The sequence below is a fragment of the Gouania willdenowi genome, chromosome 4 (genome assembly GCF_900634775.1).
Source record: "Gouania willdenowi chromosome 4, fGouWil2.1, whole genome shotgun sequence".
Taxonomy (NCBI): Eukaryota; Metazoa; Chordata; class Actinopteri; order Blenniiformes; family Gobiesocidae; genus Gouania; species Gouania willdenowi.
The window spans coordinates 496,291-517,817 of NC_041047.1; the positions used below are offsets into that span (position 1 = coordinate 496,291).

General features: G+C 34.0%; 1 protein-coding gene across 1 annotated transcript; it reads left to right on the top strand.

Moving 5' to 3' along the window:
• The first annotated feature begins 3,927 nt into the window (after nucleotides 1-3,927).
• On the top strand, nucleotides 3,928-21,515 carry LOC114461782 (adenomatous polyposis coli protein 2-like). Its single transcript, XM_028444142.1, has 4 exons — nucleotides 3,928-3,967; nucleotides 9,100-9,249; nucleotides 19,095-19,185; nucleotides 20,783-21,515. The coding sequence occupies exons 2-4, from the start codon at nucleotides 9,121-9,123 to the stop codon at nucleotides 21,091-21,093; spliced, it is 531 nt and encodes a 176-aa protein (XP_028299943.1). The 5' UTR covers nucleotides 3,928-3,967; nucleotides 9,100-9,120; the 3' UTR covers nucleotides 21,094-21,515.
• Nucleotides 21,516-21,527: the final 12 nt, after the last annotated feature.

Sequence of the window (21,527 nt, forward strand, 5' to 3'; positions counted from 1 at the left end):
TGGAGGACGGTAAATTATCACAAATAAGACTGGCTGGCAGGTTTTTGATTTGGTATGAGATAAATTTAGAACCAGGCTTTCAAAGGAAGTGTAATTGGCCTTTGGTTTAGGATAGATTAGGAGAGAGGAATGATAAATAGCTGCTACACCACCTCCACGGCCTATGTCTCGTGGCATATGAGTATTTAAATGACTGGGAGGAGTGGCTTCATTTAAACTAACATATTCATCTTGATACAGCCATGTTTCAGTTAAACAGAATAAATCAAAGTTATTTTCTGAGATAAGGTCATTTACTAGTAGAGATTTGGATCTCAGTGATCTAATATTTAATAGAGCACATCTAATGCTTTTATGTTTTGGTGTTTCTAGATTTGAGATTTTAATTTCCATCCATCCATCCATTTTCATTCCCGCTTATTCCCGTTTTAACAGGGTCGCGGGGGTCTGCTGGTGCCAATCTCCGGCTCTCATAGGGCGCTGGGCGGGGTTACACCCTGGACAGGGCGCCAGTCCATCACAGGGCAACACAGACAACCATTCACTCTCTCATTCACTCCTATGGGCAGTTTAGAGACTCTAATCAACCTTACAGTCATGTTTTTGGATTGTGGGAGGAAGCCGGAGTACCCGTAGGAAACCCACGCAGCACGGGGAGAACATGCAAACTCCACACAGAAAGGACCCAAGTCCACCCCAGGGCTTGAACCCAGGACCTTCTTGCTGTGAGGCAGACGTGCTAACCACTAAGCCACCGTGCGCCCTCAGATTAAAATTTTTTTCAGATTTTTATAATTGATAGCTCTTTTATTTGATTTTATGTTAAAATCATTGTGAAATATGGGTCGGGGGACAGACACCGTCTCTATAAAATAATATTCATCACCATCACAACAGTTGTCATGGCGATGAACACAGCTATCATAATAGCAATGGGAGGGAAACTGTCCTAAGGCAAGCGCAGAGGGGCGTGGAGGACTCCCCCTCTGTAACATGGTCTCATTCATGAGATGTCATAAATGTGCCATGTTTTCTGATAGTAGAGATGCTCCCTCCAAAGTAGGATGGATTCCATCTCTTCCTATCAGGTTCGGTTTTCCCCAGAAGGATCTCCAATTATCAATGAAGCCCATATTTATTACCATGTATTTGTGTTTTCTGAGTATAAAAACAATATTCTCAAATATCTTACATTACAACACACTTATGTTAATACTGTCTGTAGTAAGTGTAACACTGAACAAAAAAGGCCTGAGTCATTACGATGTACGGTGTGTTTTACATTGAGTCAGTGTTCAACTGGTTCTTATTAATGTCTAATAATATGATGGTTTGTGTCATTTGAAAACAAAATAACATTTTGAGAAGAAATAACATTGTTTTGAATGTGAAGTTTAATTTTGCAGGAGAATTGAGAGGTTTTGCCCATTGTGTGTTTTTTGGATTTGTGTTTATAGAGTTCTGAGAATATGAGGCATGTTTTCAGAAAATGTGTGTAAACAATCGAGAAAAACTGTAATATTATGTGTTGAAGTGTCCTTGGGCAAAACACTGAACCCCAACTTGCTCCCAGTAGTTGACCAGCGCCTTGCATGGCAGCTCTGTCCCACTGGTGTGTGTGTGTGTGTGTGTGTGTGTGTGTGTGTGTGTGTGTGTGTGTGTGTGTGTGTGTGAATGAGCTGATATGTACAGCACTATGTGATCCCTGTCTGTGAAAAGATGTTATAGAAATAATAATTATTTACACATGTAAACAGTGGTGTTTGGGCTTTGATTTGTGGAGTATGGTACCTTGAGCTGGTCTTATAGATCTGGCTCTATAGAGCTGGTCTTATAGATCTCGGATGATGGTGTTTAAGCAGAGCTGGAGTCCATAAACAGGATCCTGGAGTAGGAGGAACCTGAGTCCAGTGGGAGTCCAGGTTCTGGAGGATGAAGTGGAGAGCCAGGTTTACAGCATCATCAGTTAACTGCGGGGGGTCCATGTGGGGGTCAGTAATGTCTGTGATGTGGGAGAACATGAGCTCTGTAAACTATCAGTACTAGTAGTTACTAGTAAAGCTAATGTAAATGAAGTAGGAGGGATTAGAACCAAACCCAGCTCTCTGATTGGTTGGAATATTTTCTAAAGCCAATGGAAAGCGTGGATTTACTTTCCCCACCCCCTCATTAGCATATGATGCTAACTAGTGACACCTTTAGCTTCACTAGTAAAATCTACTTGTGCAGTAGTAGAGATTAATAATGGTTAATATCACATTTATTTATGTTTTGTCTCGTTTCATGTTGTGTTAACTCTTCCTGTTTGTGGCTCCACCTCTCAGTGATGTCACTCCTGTTTGACACTCAGGTGTGACTCGTTTCTCATCAGGTGTCCCTACAGCTGGGTTTACATTACAGATTTTTGCAAAAAAAAATGTTGACAAACTATAACTGTGCTTTGAATGTGTTTCCATTAAATGTTGTTTTGGGGGAGGAGCCTGGTAACTCTGGTTAAATCTCATCCTGTGAGACTTCTGTGCAGGAAGGTGGACGCTCCAAACCTCCTGAGAACATTCTGGACACTAAATGGTTGAATGTTTCTCCTTGGATTTTAATTTTATTTCATTGGTGTAATTATTAAACACGGACTGGTTTTATGAACGCTACACCTACCTGGCTCCACCCACACATCTCCAAGGCCTGAAGTTTCCAAACTGTAACAGACCTGCATGTTTAGCTTTGTTAGTGACTCAGATGTGAAGTTATTTTTATTTAATATGTATTTATTTAACAGTTAATTGTTTTTCTTGAATCCAAAATACTGTATGGATACTTAGTGTATATTAGTTTATTAATAAGGGTTGTCAAGTTAAATGCATGTTGTTGTTTGTACTGATGATACATTAGAGATGGGGGGAGTTGGGGCCCCTATAGGTCAGGGGCCCTGGAACCAGTTCACACTAGTCTGTTCATGGAATTCTGAACTTAAATGTCCTTGATTTTGTAACATTTTTTAAAATTGATATTTTGATTAGATTTTGTGGGATAATTTCAGTCATGTGATACTGTGATACCTGCATATATTGTGGAGTTTCATTGATTTTGTGTATTTGGAGGAACTGAGATTTGTACAACTGAATTATTTTGTAACTTACACAATGATTAATGAATGTTTGATATGTGTATAAAACCAGTGGTTCTCAAACTTTTCTCTTATTTCTGATTCCAGTCCCCCTTTGTCCGACTACAACTTTTGACTTATAAGACTATTTAAAAACATCTATAGATCATAATGATGGAATGAATTAGTGATAACACACATTTAAAAAAATCTAACTTTGTAAATAAGTGAAATAAACAGTATTTATTGCTGTGGTTCAAAACCTTTTTTGGATCGTGACCCCATGTTGATATCAAGAATATCTGGCTAGAATAATTTTTTGCTCATGTTTAAGCTCAGGTATTTTTTTTTACTGTGTTTTAGTTGAACTAGATTAATATTTCACAAAGTAAAAAATCTACATTTACAAACATCTACTTCAATTTTTCAGAAATTTCAGATGACCCCACATGGGGTCTCAACCCCAAGGTTGAAAAACACTGATTGACAATAGCCCCTGAATAGATTTATTTCTATATTTTTTAATCATTTCCAGTCATCTCACTCCTGGGGACCAACACTGACTCTATTTGTTAATTCTACTCTCTCTCTCACTAGTACCCCCTGTAGTACCATCACGTACCCCGAGGGGTACACGTACCCCCATTTGAGAAACTCTGTATTAGAGTGTCTTATATGAAATATTGACCTCCTGTTATGTGACACACTTTGATTCTGTCCTTCATTCTGCAGCTGCTGCTGATTTGCTGATGGAGCTTTTCTCTCTCCTGTCTCCTCCCCCTCAGCCTTCCTCCTCCTCCTCCTCCTCCTCCTCCTCCTCTTCCTCTTCCTCTTCCTCACTGTTCTCCGGCTCCGCATCATGAGGTAAGGCGCAGTCCTTCTCTAACCTAATCTAATCTAATCTAATCTAATCTATTGTGGTTGGGTCCACTGACCGTCCGGACCGACGGTTCCGGTTCCGGTTCTGGTTCTGGTGAACGAGCACAACCACGTAGAGATGGAGGCCTGAGTGCGCGCGCGTGTGCGTGTGTCTTTGTTTAACGGTGTGATTTTCCTGCGGATGATGATGATGATGATGATGATGATGATGATGATGATGATGATGATGTATTTGTTGATTAAGTGAAGATGAAGGTGAACCTGTGCTTCATCCTCATGGAGGATGGTGATGATGGTGATGATGATGATGATGAAGGTTAGGTGTGTTTTGTGCTAACGGAGGATGATGAGGATGATGATGATGAGGATGATGATGATGGTGGTGGTGATGAAGGCGGGTCTGTGTGTTAATGGAAGGCGGTCGGTGCGGATGAATATCAGAGATGTGACGAAGCAGAAAATAGGTCATGTTTCAATTTTCGGACAAAGCCAAAAAAGATCAAAGCTGAGATGATGAGGATGATGAAGATGATGAAGGTGGTGGACCTCGTGTTGCTCTGGGAGCGTCAGATGACGTCTTAGAGCCTCGCTGCTCATTCTGCGCCTCAGTCTGTGAGCGCGTGCATGTGCACTGAGCAAGCGTGCACGCGCTCCACTGTGTCCGGTTGCTATGGTAACTAACCTCTCCTGCTCAGAGCTTCTGTTTGAATATCCAAACCTTCGTCCAATCATCTTTACCGACACTGCTCCATGTTATATCTCTGATATTATTATTATTATTATTATTATTATTATTATTATTATTATTATTATTATTATTATTATTATTAATAAACCATGTTAATATTATTTATTATATTTAACCATGTTATTATTATTATTATTATTATTATTATTATTAAATCATGTTAAGATTATTTATTATATTTAACCATATTATTATTATTATTTATTATATTTAACCATATTATTATTATTATTTATTATATTAAACCACGAGGTCACATGACCTCTGTCCAGTTAATGAACAGCTTCATGTTCATCATGTTCTCCACTCAGGATATAGCTCTGGATGGAATTTACAGTATTTTGAGATATTTCATAACAATCCTTGTCCCCAAAAACCTACATTTTGCCACAAAAAATCATGTTTCTGTGTCTAACAGAACCAAAGTTATGGTAAGATTGAAGTGATGGCAGCCATCTTGGATCTTGTTCCGAGCACAGTTTATGGAATTTTAAGATCTATTATTGAATTCCTTGACCCTGTAAACGTATAATTCACCACTGAGATCATAATTCTGTCAAGGACATACACAGGAAGAGCAGAGATTGGCTTCCTTTTATAGCCCTTGGCCCCTCCCCCTTGTCCATTAAAAACATAATCAGGGTTTTCTACCTAAAAACCCGTTTATTCTCACCTCTCTAACACTCCCTCTATGTCTGCTTCTTCCCTTGTGTGTTTGCTCCTGTACTCCTTCTGGCTTTTGTCTTGCAGGTCCGTGGGATCCTCAGTGTGGAGTTACAGAGACTCAACAACTCTGTCTCCACCCTTTCCTCTGCACACACCCAACACAGCATAACGTGGATGGCTGTTCATCATAGGAATGGGATCCACACAAGGTTCCTGCTGCTTAACAGAAGGTTTTCCTTGCCGCCATGATGAATTCATGTTGGGTGTGGGATACATATGTATGTGTATATACGTATATATGCATATGTGTGTATCCATAAAATGAAGAGTCCGTCCTTAAGACTGCTCTACTGTAAAGTGCCTTGAGATACCATTGGTTATGATTTGGCGCTATACAAATAAAAGATTGATTTATTGATTGATTGATTGATTGATTGATTGATTGATTGACCATAACACATACAGTTGTAGCCGTCCCACATCACTAGCAAGATTAATTACTGTTTTTGTTAGAATTTCAACTTCTACACTGCAAGTAAGTTTCTAGAAGGTTTAGTAAAGGTATAAAAACCAACAGACTGACGTGCATGCTGCTGATTCTGTGAAACTGAATCATTTACTGAAAGGGGCGTGTTCTAAAAAATAGCAGTACTGAGTTCAATTAGTGAGGTCATTGATCATGTGAAAAAACAGGTGACCCTTATTTAAGGATCAAGGCAACTGACGCTGTATATGCTGACTGTGCAATGACTGTCGTTCAAGACACTGTTCAGAAAAAGAGCGTTCTTTGATTAAGAAATTACTAAAGAGGGAAAACCTATAAAGAAGTGCAGAAAATGATTGGCTGTTCAGCAAAAGTGAACCACAACCAGAAAGGTGAGGAAGAAAAAGAAAAAGGACTATTGGAATAGATCAGAGAATAACCAAAATGACAAAGGCTCAGCCACTGATCAACTCCAGGAGGTTAAGATTTCCTGAGTACTGTAACAATCAGACAACATGCTGAAACGGTTACAATTTTCCAAAGAACACATTGACTGGCACCCGGTGAAGGGTATAGAGCTGGTCCAGTGTGCCGAGACCGAGACGAAAACCGCATTGTTCCTCCTGAATCCGAGGATCGACTATTGGCTCGTGGGAGTTCGCCCAACCAGTCCACATGTGTTTGGTGGATCTGGAGAAGGCGTTCGACCGTGTCCCTCGTGGTGCCCTGTGTGGGGTGCTCCGGGAGTATGGGGTCCGGGGCCCTTTGCTAAGGGCTGTCCGTTCCCTGTATGACCGCAGCAGGAGCCTGGTTCTCATTGCCGGCAGTAAGTCAGACCTGTTCCCAGTGCATGTTGGTCTCCGCCAGGGCTGCCCTTTGTCACTGGTTCTGTTCATTACTTTTATGAACAGAATTTATAGGTGCAGCCAGGGACCAGAGGGGGTCCGATTTGAGAACCTCAGGATTTCATCTCTGCTGTTTGCAGATACTGTTGTTCTGTTGGCTTCACCAAATCAGGACCTTCAGCATGCACTGGGGCGGTTTGCAGCCGAGTGTGAAGCGGCCAGGATGAGGATCAGCACCTCCAAATCTGAGGCCATGGTTCTCCACTGGAAAAAGATGGCTTTCCCTCTCTGGGTCGGTGGAGGAGTTCAAGTATCTCGGGGTCTTGTTCACAAGTGAGATTGATAGACAGATCGGTGCGGCGTCAGCAGTGATGCGGTCGCTGTATCGGACCGTCGTGGTGAAGAGGGAGCTGAGTCGGGGGGCAAAGCTCTCAATTTACCGATCGATCTACGTTCCTACCCTCACCTATGGTCATGAGATTTGGGTAATGACCGAAAGGACAAGATCGCGGATACAGGCGGCCAAAATGAGTTTCCTTCGCAGAGTGGCTGGGCGCACCCTTCGTGATAGGGTGAGAAGCTCAGTCACTTGGGAGGAGCTCGGAGTAGAGTCGCTGCTCCTTCATATCGAAAGGAGCCAGCTGAGGTGGCTCGGGTATCTGTATCGGATGCCTCCTGGTCGCCTCCCTCGGGAGATGTTTCAGGCATGTCCTATTGGGAAGAGGCCTCGTGGGAGGCCCAGGACACGCTGGAGGGACTATGTCTCTGAGCTGGCCTGGTGTCGCCTCGGGGTCCCCCCAGAATGGCTGGTGTCCTGGTGCAGCCAGAACAACCTGGAGCTCAATGCTTTAAAGACAGTGGAGATGATAGCAGACTTCAGGAAGAACCCAGCCCCCCTCACCCCCCTCACCCTGGGAGACTCTACAGTGAGCTCTGTGGAGAACTTCTGCTTCCTGGGGACCATCATCACTCAGGACCTCAAGTGGGAGCTGAACATTAGCTCCATCATCAAAAAAGCTCAGCAGAGGATGTACTTCCTGTAGCAGCTGAAGAAGTTCAGTGTTCCAACAAAGATGATGGTGAACTTCTACAGCTCCATCATCCAGTCCATCCTCTGCTCCTCCATCACCATCTGGTACGCTGCAGCTACGGCCAAGGACAAGGCCAGACTGCAGCGTATCATCCACTCTGCAGAGAAGGTCATCGGCTGCAATCTGCCCTCCCTCCAGGACCTGAACCCCTCCAGGATTTTGAGGCGTGCAGGAAAGATTGTGGCCGACCCCTCCCACCCCGGTCATAAACTATTTCAATCTCTCCCTTCTGGAAGGAGGTTTAGGTCCTCATGGACACAAAAACAGCTTATTTCCCTCTGCCACCATCCACATGAACACAGCACCAGTCACCCACTGAACCCCCCCCCACAATTACCACCTCCATGATGACATTACCTGCTGCACTGTATATAAATATATATATTTATATTGATCCTATTTATCCTTTATTCTCTATCTATCCTTTATTTATCCCTCATCCTTTATATTTATCATTATTATTATTATTATTGTTGCTGGGTTGTTCTTTGTTCTTTATTTTCTATGTTTTTTGTTTCGTGCACCGACTACCAAGACAAATTCCTTGTACTGTCCTTAAAAACTGTACTTGGCCATTAAAACATTTCTGATTCTGATTCTGAAAATATTATTTGCGCTGACGTTACCGATGACGTCAGACACCGATGTCCAGCATGTGACGGATAAACCGGAAGTGTAGGCGGTGCTGTTTTTACAGATGGATGGTGAAATGGGAGATGGGAAGTTGTCTAAACTTTATGGACTACTAATACACGGTGGCCATGTGTGCACCCATGACTACTGTGATGGATGGATGGATGGATGGATGGATGGATGGATGGATGGATGGATGGAGAAACTGGGTGGAAAACAAAGCAGATAAACAGGTAAGTATGGTGTGTGTGTATGTGTGTGCGCGGTTACAGAGACAGACAGCTGCCTGCCTCTTGCCATGTTTTCCCAGTATCGTAGATTTAGGGGCGGGCTCACACCGTCACAACAACCAAAGTTATGACAAAAAAATCTAGATATCCAGTACTGATGGCAGCCATCTTGGATTTCTTTGATTTTGAGTGGGAACAATTGGTTTACCAGTGTGGAACCATTAAAAATGGATTCATACTCAGAAACATCCATGCACACGTTATTCCAGAAGTGAAACACACCTGGATTAGAGCACCCCCAGTGTTCATAATGTGTACTACACACACACACCATAACATGATCAGTAACTCTGATTGTGTTAGCCCCGCCCACACTCAGAAAGACATGATTAAACTGATCTCTCCTCTGTGCTCCACCAGGTGGCGCTGCACAGGGTGAGCATGGCGACCTTTGACCTGCTGGCCCACCAGGTGGAGGCTCTTCGTCAGGAGAACTCCTCCCTCAGGAGAGAACTGGAGGACAACTCACAACATCTGTGTCTACTACAGACAGAGACGGTGGGAATGAAGGTCAGTTAGACTTAGATATAGTTAGACTTAGATATAGTTAGACTTAGATATAGTTAGACTTAGATATAGTTCGACTTAGATATAGTTAGACTTAGATATAGTTAGACTTAGTTATACTTAGACTTAGATATTGTTAGACTTAGATACAGTTAGACTTAGATATAGTTAGACTTAGATATAGTTAGACTTAGATATAGTTCGACTTAGATATAGTTAGACTTCGATATAGTTAGACTTAGATATAGTTCGACTTAGATATAGTTAGACTTCGATATAGTTCGACTTAGATATAGTTAGACTTTGATATAGTTAGACTTAGATATAGTTAGACTTAGTTATAGTTAGACTTAGATATAGTTAGACTTAGATATAGTTAGACTTAGATATAGTTAGACTTAGATATAGTTAGACTTCGATATAGTTAGACTTAGTTATAGTTAGACTTAGATATAGTTAGACTTCGATATAGTTAGACTTAGATATAGTTAGACTTCGATATAGTTAGACTTAGATATAGTTAGACTTAGATATAGTTAGACTTAGTTATAGTTAGACTTAGATATAGTTAGACTTAGTTATAGTTAGACTTAGATATAGTTAGACTTAGTTATAGTTAGACTTAGATATAGTTAGACTTAGATATAGTTAGACTTAGATATAGTTAGACTTAGTTATAGTTAGACTTAGATATAGTTAGACTTAGTTATAGTTAGACTTAGTTATAGTTAGACTTAGATATAGTTAGACTTAGATATAGTTAGACTTAGATATAGTTAGACTTAGATATAGTTAGACTTAGTTATAGTTAGACTTAGATATAGTTAGACTTAGATATAGTTAGACTTAGTTATAGTTAGACTTAGATATAGTTAGACTTAGTTATAGTTAGACTTAGATACAGTTAGACTTAGATATAGTTAGACTTAGATATAGTTAGAGTTAGATATAGTTAGACTTAGATACAGTTAGACTTAGATATAGTTAGACTTAGTTATAGTTAGACTTAGATATAGTTAGAGTTAGATATAGTTAGACTTAGATATAGTTAGACTTAGATATAGTTAGACTTAGTTATAGTTAGACTTAGATATAGTTAGACTTAGATATAGTTAGACTTAGATATAGTTAGACTTAGTTATAGTTAGACTTAGATATAGTTAGACTTAGTAATAGTTAGACTTAGATATAGTTAGACTTAGATATAGTTAGACTTAGATACAGTTAGACTTAGATATAGTTAGACTTAGTTATAGTTAGACTTAGATATAGTTAGACTTAGATATAGTTAGACTTAGTTATAGTTAGACTTAGATATAGTTAGACTTAGTTGTAGTTAGACTTAGATATAGTTAGACTTAGATATAGTTAGACTTAGGAATAGTTAGACTTAGATATAGTTAGACTTAGATATAGTTAGAGTTAGATATAGTTAGACTTAGATATAGTTAGACATAGATATAGTTAGACTTAGATATAGTTAGAGTTAGATATAGTTAGACTTTGATATACTTAGACTTGGATACAGTTAGACTTAGATATAGTTAGACTGATATAGCTAGACTTAGATATAGAGTTAGATATAGTTAGAGTTAGATATAGTTAGACTTAGATATACTTAGACTTAGATATTGTTAGACTTAGATACAGTTAGACTTAGATATAGTTAGACTGATATAGCTAGACTTAGATATAGAGTTAGATACAGTTAGACATAGATATAGTTAGACTTAGATATAGTTAGACTTAGATACAGTTCGACTTAGATACAGTTAGACTTAGATATAGTTAGACTTTCATATACTTAGACTTAGATACAGTTAGACTTAGATATAGTTAGACTGATATAGCTAGACTTAGATATAGAGTTAGATATAGTTAGACTTAGATATAGTTAGAGTTAGATATAGTTAGACTTTGATATACTTAGACTTAGATACAGTTAGACTTAGTTATAATTAGACTGATATAGCTAGACTTAGATATAGAGTTAGATATAGTTAGAGTTAGATATAGTTAGACTTAGATACAGTTAGACTTAGATATAGTTAGACTTAGATATAGTTAGATTTAGATATACTTAGACTTAGATATAGTTAGACTTAGATATAGTTAGACTTAGATATAGTTAGACTTAGTTTTAGTTAGACTTAGATATAGTTAGACTTAGATATAGTTCGACTTAGATATAGTTAGACTTAGATATAGTTAGACTTAGATACAGTTAGACTTAGATATAGTTAGACTTAGATATAGTTAGACTTAGATATACTTAGACTTAGATATAGATAGACTTAGATATAGTTAGACTTAGATATAGTTAGACTTAGTTTTAGTTAGACTTAGATATAGTTAGACTTAGATATAGTTAGACTTAGATATAGTTCGACTTAGATATAGTTAGACTTAGATCTAGTTAGACTTAGATATAGTTCGACTTAGATATAGTTCGACTTAGATATAGTTCGACTTAGATATAGTTCGACTTAGATATAGTTAGACTTAGATATAGTTAGACTTAGATATAGTTAGACTTAGTTATAGTTAGACTTAGATATAGTTAGACTTAGATATAGTTAGACTTAGATATAGTTAGACTTAGATATAGTTAGACTTAGATATAGTTAGACTTAGTTATAGTTATAGTTAGACTTAGATATAGTTAGACTTAGATATACTTAGACTTAGATATAGTTAGACTTAGATATACTTAGACTTAGATATAGTTAGACTTAGATATAGTTAGACTTAGTTTTAGTTAGACTTAGATATAGTTAGACTTAGATATATTTAGACTTAGATATAGTTCGACTTAGATATAGTTCGACTTAGATATAGTTAGACTTAGATATAGTTCGACTTAGATATAGTTAGACTTAGATATAGTTAGACTTAGATATAGTTAGACTTAGATATAGTTAGACTTAGATATAGTTAGACTTAGATATAGTTAGACTTAGATATAGTTAGACTTAGATATAGTTAGACTTAGATATAGTTAGACTTAGATATAGTTAGACTTAGGTATAGTTAGACTTAGATATAGTTAGACTTAGATATAGTTAGACTTAGATATAGTTAGACTTAGTAATAGTTAGACTTAGATATAGTTAGACTTAGATATAGTTAGACTTAGATATAGTTAGACTTAGATATAGTTAGACTTAGATATAGTTAGACTTAGATATAGTTAGACTTAGATATAGTTAGACTTAGATATAGTTAGACTTATATATAGTTAGACTTAGATATAGTTAGACTTAGATATAGTTAGACTTAGATATAGTTAGACTTAGATATAGTTAGACTTAGTTATAGTTAGACTTAGATACAGTTAGACTTAGATATAGTTAGACTTAGATATAGTTAGAGTTAGATATAGTTAGACTTGGATACAGTTAGACTTAGATATAGTTAGACTTAGTTATAGTTAGACTTAGATATAGTTAGAGTTAGATATAGTTAGACTTAGATATAGTTAGACTTAGATATAGTTAGACTTAGATATAGTTAGACTTAGTTATAGTTAGACTTAGATATAGTTAGACTTAGATACAGTTAGAGTTAGATATAGTTAGACTTAGATATAGTTAGACTTAGATATAGTTAGACTTAGATATAGTTAGACTTAGATATAGTTAGACTTAGATATAGTTAGACTTAGATACAGTTAGACTTAGATATAGTTAGACTTAGTTATAGTTAGACTTAGATATAGTTAGACTTAGATATAGTTAGACTTAGTTATAGTTAGACTTAGATATAGTTAGACTTAGTTATAGTTAGACTTAGATACAGTTAGACTTAGATATAGTTAGACTTAGATATAGTTAGAGTTAGATATAGTTAGACTTAGATACAGTTAGACTTAGATATAGTTAGACTTAGTTATAGTTAGACTTAGATATAGTTAGAGTTAGATATAGTTAGACTTAGATATAGTTAGACTTAGATATAGTTAGACTTAGTTATAGTTAGACTTAGATATAGTTAGACTTAGATATAGTTAGACTTAGATATAGTTAGACTTAGTTATAGTTAGACTTAGATATAGTTAGACTTAGATATAGTTAGACTTAGTAATAGTTAGACTTAGATATAGTTAGACTTAGATATAGTTAGACTTAGATACAGTTAGACTTAGATATAGTTAGACTTAGTTATAGTTAGACTTAGATATAGTTAGACTTAGATATAGTTAGACTTAGTTATAGTTAGACTTAGATATAGTTAGACTTAGTTGTAGTTAGACTTAGATATAGTTAGACTTAGATATAGTTAGACTTAGGAATAGTTAGACTTAGATATAGTTAGACTTAGATATAGTTAGACTTAGATATAGTTAGACTTAGTTATAGTTAGACTTAGATATAGTTAGACTTAGATATAGTTAGACTTAGATTGAGTTAGACTTAGTTATAGTTAGACTTAGATATAGTTAGACTTAGATATAGTTAGACTTAGTTATAGTTAGACTTAGATACAGTTAGACTTAGATATAGTTAGACTTAGATATAGTTAGAGTTAGATATAGTTAGACTTAGATACAGTTAGACTTAGATATAGTTAGACTTAGTTATAGTTAGACTTAGATATAGTTAGAGTTAGATATAGTTAGACTTAGATATAGTTAGACTTAGATATAGTTAGACTTAGTTATAGTTAGACTTAGATATAGTTAGACTTAGATATAGTTAGACTTAGATACAGTTAGAGTTAGATATAGTTAGACTTAGATATAGTTAGACTTAGATATAGTTAGAGTTAGATATAGTTAGACTTAGATACAGTTAGACTTAGATACAGATAGACTTAGATATAGTTAGACTTTGATATAGTTAGACTTAGATATAGTTAGACTTAGATACAGATAAACTTAGATATGGTTAGACTTAGATATAGTTAGACTTAGATACAGATAAACTTAGATATGGTTAGACTTAGATATAGTTAGAGTTAGATATAGTTAGACTTAGATACAGTTAGACTTAGATATAGTTAGACTTAGATATAGTTAGAGTTAGATATAGTTAGACTTAGATATAGTTAGACATAGATATAGTTAGACTTAGATATAGTTAGAGTTAGATATAGTTAGACTTTGATATACTTAGACTTGGATACAGTTAGACTTAGATATAGTTAGACTGATATAGCTAGACTTAGATATAGAGTTAGATATAGTTAGAGTTAGATATAGTTAGACTTAGATATACTTAGACTTAGATATTGTTAGACTTAGATACAGTTAGACTTAGATATAGTTAGACTGATATAGCTAGACTTAGATATAGAGTTAGATACAGTTAGACATAGATATAGTTAGACTTAGATATAGTTAGACTTTCATATACTTAGACTTAGATACAGTTAGACTTAGATATAGTTAGACTGATATAGCTAGACTTAGATATAGAGTTAGATATAGTTAGACTTAGATATAGTTAGAGTTAGATATAGTTAGACTTTGATATACTTAGACTTAGATACAGTTAGACTTAGTTATAATTAGACTGATATAGCTAGACTTAGATATAGAGTTAGATATAGTTAGAGTTAGATATAGTTAGACTTAGATACAGTTAGACTTAGATATAGTTAGACTTAGATATAGTTAGATTTAGATATACTTAGACTTAGATATAGTTAGACTTAGATATAGTTAGACTTAGATATAGTTAGACTTAGTTTTAGTTAGACTTAGATATAGTTAGACTTAGATATAGTTCGACTTAGATATAGTTAGACTTAGATATAGTTAGACTTAGATACAGTTAGACTTAGATATAGTTAGACTTAGATATAGTTAGACTTAGATATACTTAGACTTAGATATAGATAGACTTAGATATAGTTAGACTTAGATATAGTTAGACTTAGTTTTAGTTAGACTTAGATATAGTTAGACTTAGATATAGTTAGACTTAGATATAGTTCGACTTAGATATAGTTAGACTTAGATCTAGTTAGACTTAGATATAGTTCGACTTAGATATAGTTCGACTTAGATATAGTTCGACTTAGATATAGTTCGACTTAGATATAGTTAGACTTAGATATAGTTAGACGTAGATATAGTTAGACTTAGTTATAGTTAGACTTAGATATAGTTAGACTTAGATATAGTTAGACTTAGATATAGTTAGACTTAGATATAGTTAGACTTAGATATAGTTAGACTTAGTTATAGTTATAGTTAGACTTAGATATAGTTAGACTTAGATATACTTAGACTTAGATATAGTTAGACTTAGATATACTTAGACTTAGATATAGTTAGACTTAGATATAGTTAGACTTAGTTTTAGTTAGACTTAGATATAGTTAGACTTAGATATATTTAGACTTAGATATAGTTCGACTTAGATATAGTTCGACTTAGATATAGTTAGACTTAGATATAGTTCGACTTAGATATAGTTAGACTTAGATATAGTTAGACTTAGATATAGTTAGACTTAGATATAGTTAGACTTAGTTATAGTTAGACTTAGATATAGTTAGACTTAGATATAGTTAGACTTAGATATAGTTAGACTTAGATATAGTTAGACTTAGATATAGTTAGACTTAGTTATAGTTAGACTTAGATATAGTTAGACTTAGATATAGTTAGACTTAGATATAGTTAGACTTAGTTATAGTTAGACTTAGATATAGTTAGACTTAGATATAGTTAGACTTAGATATAGTTAGACTTAGTAATAGGTAGACTTAGATATAGTTAGACTTAGATATAGTTAGACTTAGATACAGTTAGACTTAGATATAGTTAGACTTAGATATAGTTAGACTTAGATATAGTTAGACTTAGATATAGTTAGACTTAGTTATAGTTAGACTTAGATATAGTTAGACTTAGATATAGTTAGACTTAGATACAGTTAGACTTAGATATAGTTAGACTTAGATATAGTTAGAGTTAGATATAGTTAGACTTGGATACAGTTAGACTTAGATATAGTTAGACTTAGTTATAGTTAGACTTAGATATAGTTAGAGTTAGATATAGTTAGACTTAGATATAGTTAGACTTAGATATAGTTAGACTTAGTTATAGTTAGACTTAGATATAGTTAGACTTAGATACAGTTAGAGTTAGATATAGTTAGACTTAGATATAGTTAGACTTAGATATAGTTAGACTTAGATACAGTTAGACTTAGATACAGATAGACTTAGATATAGTTAGACTTTGATATAGTTAGACTTAGATATAGTTAGACTTAGATACAGATAAACTTAGATATGGTTAGACTTAGATATAGTTAGACTTAGATACAGATAAACTTAGATATGGTTAGACTTAGATATAGTTAGAGTTAAATATAGTTAGACTTAGATACAGTTAGACTTAGATATAGTTAGACTTAGATATAGTTAGACTTAGATATAGTTAGAGTTAGATATAGTTAGACTTAGATATAGTTAGACATAGATATAGTTAGACTTAGATATGGTTAGAGTTAGATATAGTTAGACTTTGATATACTTAGACTTGGATACAGTTAGACTTAGATATAGTTAGACTGATATAGCTAGACTTAGATATAGCGTTAGATATAGTTAGAGTTAGATATAGTTAGAGTTAGATATAGTTAGACTTAGATATAGTTAGACTTAGATATAGTTAGACTTAGATATAGTTCGACTTAGATATAGTTAGACTTCGATATAGTTAGACTTAGATATAGTTCGACTTAGATATAGTTAGACTTAGATATAGTTAGACTTAGATATAGTTCGACTTAGATATAGTTAGACTTTGATATAGTTAGACTTAGATATAGTTAGACTTAGTTATAGTTAGACTTAGATATAGTTAGACTTAGATATAGTTAGACTTAGATATAGTTAGACTTAGATATAGTTAGACTTCGATATAGTTAGACTTAGTTATAGTTAGACTTAGATATAGTTAGACTTCGATATAGTTAGACTTAGATATAGTTAGACTTCGATATAGTTAGACTTAGATATAGTTAGACTTAGATATAGTTCGACTTAGATATAGTTAGACTTCGATATAGTTAGACTTAGATATAGTCAGACTTCGATATAGTTAGACTTAGATATAGTTAGACTTTGATATAGTTAGACTTAGATATAGTTAGACTTCGATATAGTTAGACTTAGATATAGTTAGACTTAGATATAGTTCGACTTAGATATAGTTCGACTTAGATATAGTTAGACTTAGATATAGTTAGACTTAGATATAGTTAGACTTAGTTATAGTTATTCTTAGTTATAGTTAGACTTCGATATAGTTAGACTTAGATATAGTTAGACTTAGATATAGTTAGACTTAGATATAGTTAGATTTAGATATAGTTAGACTTAGATATAGTTAGACTTAGATATAGTTAGACTTAGATATAGTTAGACTTAGATATAGTTAGATTTAGATATAGTTAGACTTAGATATAGTTAGACTTAGATATAGTTAGATTTAGATATAGTTAGACTTAGATATAGTTAGACTTAGATATAGTTAGACTTCGATATAGTTAGACTTAGATATAGTTAGACTTAGATATAGTTCGACTTAGATATAGTTCGACTTAGATATAGTTAGACTTAGATATAGTTAGACTTAGATATAGTTAGACTTAGTTATAGTTATTCTTAGTTATAGTTAGACTTCGATATAGTTAGACTTAGATATAGTTAGACTTAGATATAGTTAGACTTAGATATAGTTAGACTTAGATATAGTTAGATTTAGATATAGTTAGACTTAGATATAGTTAGACTTAGATATAGTTAGACTTAGATATAGTTAGACTTAGATATAGTTAGACTTAGATATAGTTAGATTTAGATATAGTTAGACTTAGATATAGTTAGACTTAGATATAGTTAGACTTAGATATAGTTCGACTTAGATATAGTTAGACTTAGATATAGTTAGATTTAGATATAGTTAGACTTAGATATAGTTAGATTTAGATATAGTTAGACTTAGATATAGTTAGTTAGAAACCAAGAAGGCCTATAGATCTGATGACATCCTAAACAAAATGATCAAATATACAAACCCCAAATTCCAGTTCTATTAAAACTCTTTCACACTGACATCTTTGCTGATGTTTAGAACTAAGGTCTGATGACCTCGTTACATAAAAGCAGGACAAACTGTCTCAACAACAACCTGAGTAAAGTCATCTGCATGATCTTTAACCACCGACGTCTTCACTTTATCACCAAAAAACTTTATCACCACTGCACCCACTGCACCCAGGGCCAGGTGGAGACCTCCTGACCTCCTGCCATCACCACTAGGACTTCACACCTGATCACACACGTCCACACACTCTCCTACCTGCTCAGAGAAGTCCATCCATGTGTGAACACGTCAGTGACAGGAAAAGAAACTCTAAGGACCTCCAGCCCCCATACATTCATAGTCTGCTCATACATGCATGAATATATACTGTACATATGTAGGTGTGTACATGTACTATATGTATATATATATATGTATGTATGTATGTACTTTTACAACCGGATGCATTTATGTGTGTATATTAATATAAGTAAAATTCTGTACATAACCTCCCCTTTTATAACATTTATAACTTAATTGTAAATTATTCTACATATATTTAGTGAAAGCCTATTTTATTACTTTATTTTGATCTTATTGTTTTGCACACATTTTATAACAATGAATCTTTTCGTGTGTACATGGTTCTCACACTTGCTTTGGCCTGTTTTCTCACGCCAATAAAGCTGTTTAGAATTAGAAATGATAGAGATAGAACACAGTGTGTCCCTCACTGGTCCTGAGGACAGAACAGGAAGTGACATGATGGTGTAACTTCCTCTTCTCTATGATTCTACAGGAAGTGCTGAAGCAGCTTCAGAGTAAACTAGAGCAGGAGGCCAAGACTCTGGCTTCATCTGGGAGGAGTGACGTTCTGCTGCAGCTGAGAGGTACGAGATGATCTAACACAAATCATCATCACAAAATACTTTAATAAAGAGCAGATATTAAAAACATCACTAATAAAAATAATTATACACACATGCAGAAAATGAAGCAAGACAACATAGAGAAAATGTGCAAATAAAAGATAAGGTGCTTATACATCTAATAGGGCGACCGTGGCTCAGGTGGTAGTGGGTCGTCTTCTGATCGAGAGGTTGGGGGTTCGATCCCAGTACCTGACTATGTGTCGAAGTGTCCTTGGGCAAGACACTGAACCCTAAGTTGCTCCCAGTGGTCGACTAGTGCCTTGCATGTCAGTCCTGTCCCACTGGTGTGTGAATGTGAGAGTGATTGGGTGAATGAGCTGATATGTAAAGCACTTTGAGACTGCTTCAGTGGTGATAAAGCTCTATATAAATCATGTCTATTTAACATTTTAATGAATACATCTAATAAATACATCTAATAAATAATAAATATATCTAATAAATACATCTAATAAATAATAAATATATCTAATAAATACATCTAATAAATAATAAATATATCTAATAAATATATCTAATAAATACATCTAATAAATAATAAATATATCTAATAAATACATCTAATAAATAATAAATATATCTAATAAATACATCTAATAAATAATAAATATATCTAATAAATACATCTAATAAATAATAAATATATCTAATAAATACATCTAATAAATAATAAATATATCTAATAAATACATCTAATAATATCTATAATAATCAATAAATATCTAATAAATACATCTAATAAATAATAAATATATCTAATAAATACATCTAATAAATAATAATATATCTAATAAATATATCTAATAAATACATCTATAATAATAAATATATCTAATAATATATCTAATAATACATCTAATAAATAATAAATATATCTAATAAATATATCTAATAAATACATCTAATAAATAATAAATATATCTAATAAATACATCTAATAAATAATAAATATATCTAATAAATACATCTAATAAATAATAAATATATCTAATAAATACATCTAATAAATAATAAATATATCTAATAAATTTATCTAATAAATATATCTAATAAATATATCTAATAAATATATCTAATAAATATATCTAATAAATACATCTAATGAATAATAAATATATCTAATAATACATTTAATAAATAATAAATATATCTAATAAATATATCTAATAAATACATCTAATAATAATAAATATATCTAATAAATACATCTAATAAATAATAAATATATCTAATAAATACATCTAATAAATAATAAATATATCTAATAAATAATAAATATATCTAATAAATACATCTAATAAATAATAAATATATCTAATAAATACATCTAATAAATACATCTAATAAATAATAAATATATCTAATAAATACATCTAATAAATAATAAATATATCTAATAAATATATCTAATAAATACATCTAATAAATAATAAATGTATCTAATAAATACATCTAATAAATACATCTAATAAATAATAAATACATCTAATAAATAATAAATACATCTAATAAATACATATAACTCTGTTAATAACGTGTCTGTCAATCATCTCAGAGCTCCACATGGACCTCACCAACTACTATGAGCTCAAACACCAACCGAACAACCTAAGGCTGGGAGGGGCGAGGCTTACAGGTGTGGGCGGAGACTCAGAAACAGACGACCACCTAGCGATGGTGCCGCTGTCTTGCTCCGCCTCCTCCACATTCAGAGCGGCGTCTCGTCAGAGTGCGGCATCAAGCGCCGACGCCATCATGATACCACATCACTTCCTGGAAGGTGCCCCGCCCAAAACAGCCGTGATGAGTGGAGCGGACGGACGGCAGAGTGACCATCACCTGGAGGAGTTGTACAAGGAGAGGTGAAGACACGCCCCCTGCTAGTGTAGGAGGGACAAGGGGTTTTAAAATGATCATATTCATTATTATGAATAATTAATTCATTATTATTAATATTACATTAAGATTTTCTGGAGTGCCATCTAGGGTGAGTTATAGTTATAGTGTCCTGGATCATTTAAAGAGTTATTAATAACTGTTATGTTATTACATGAACCACAGACAAAGCTGTTTAGAACCACAGGGTGCGTTTGATATGTTCTGGTTCTGTCCACCTCACCACTGGTCCAGACACGCCTTTATTAGCATTAGCATTAGCATGCTACCGTAGCTCAGGTTCACAGCAGTGGGGAACAGAGGTCATAAAGTGTAATAAAACACTGTGATGTTACAAATAAAATATGAAATATGTTAGTGGAGACATGATGATGAGGGTGTGACCCACACTGACAGAAGAGTCC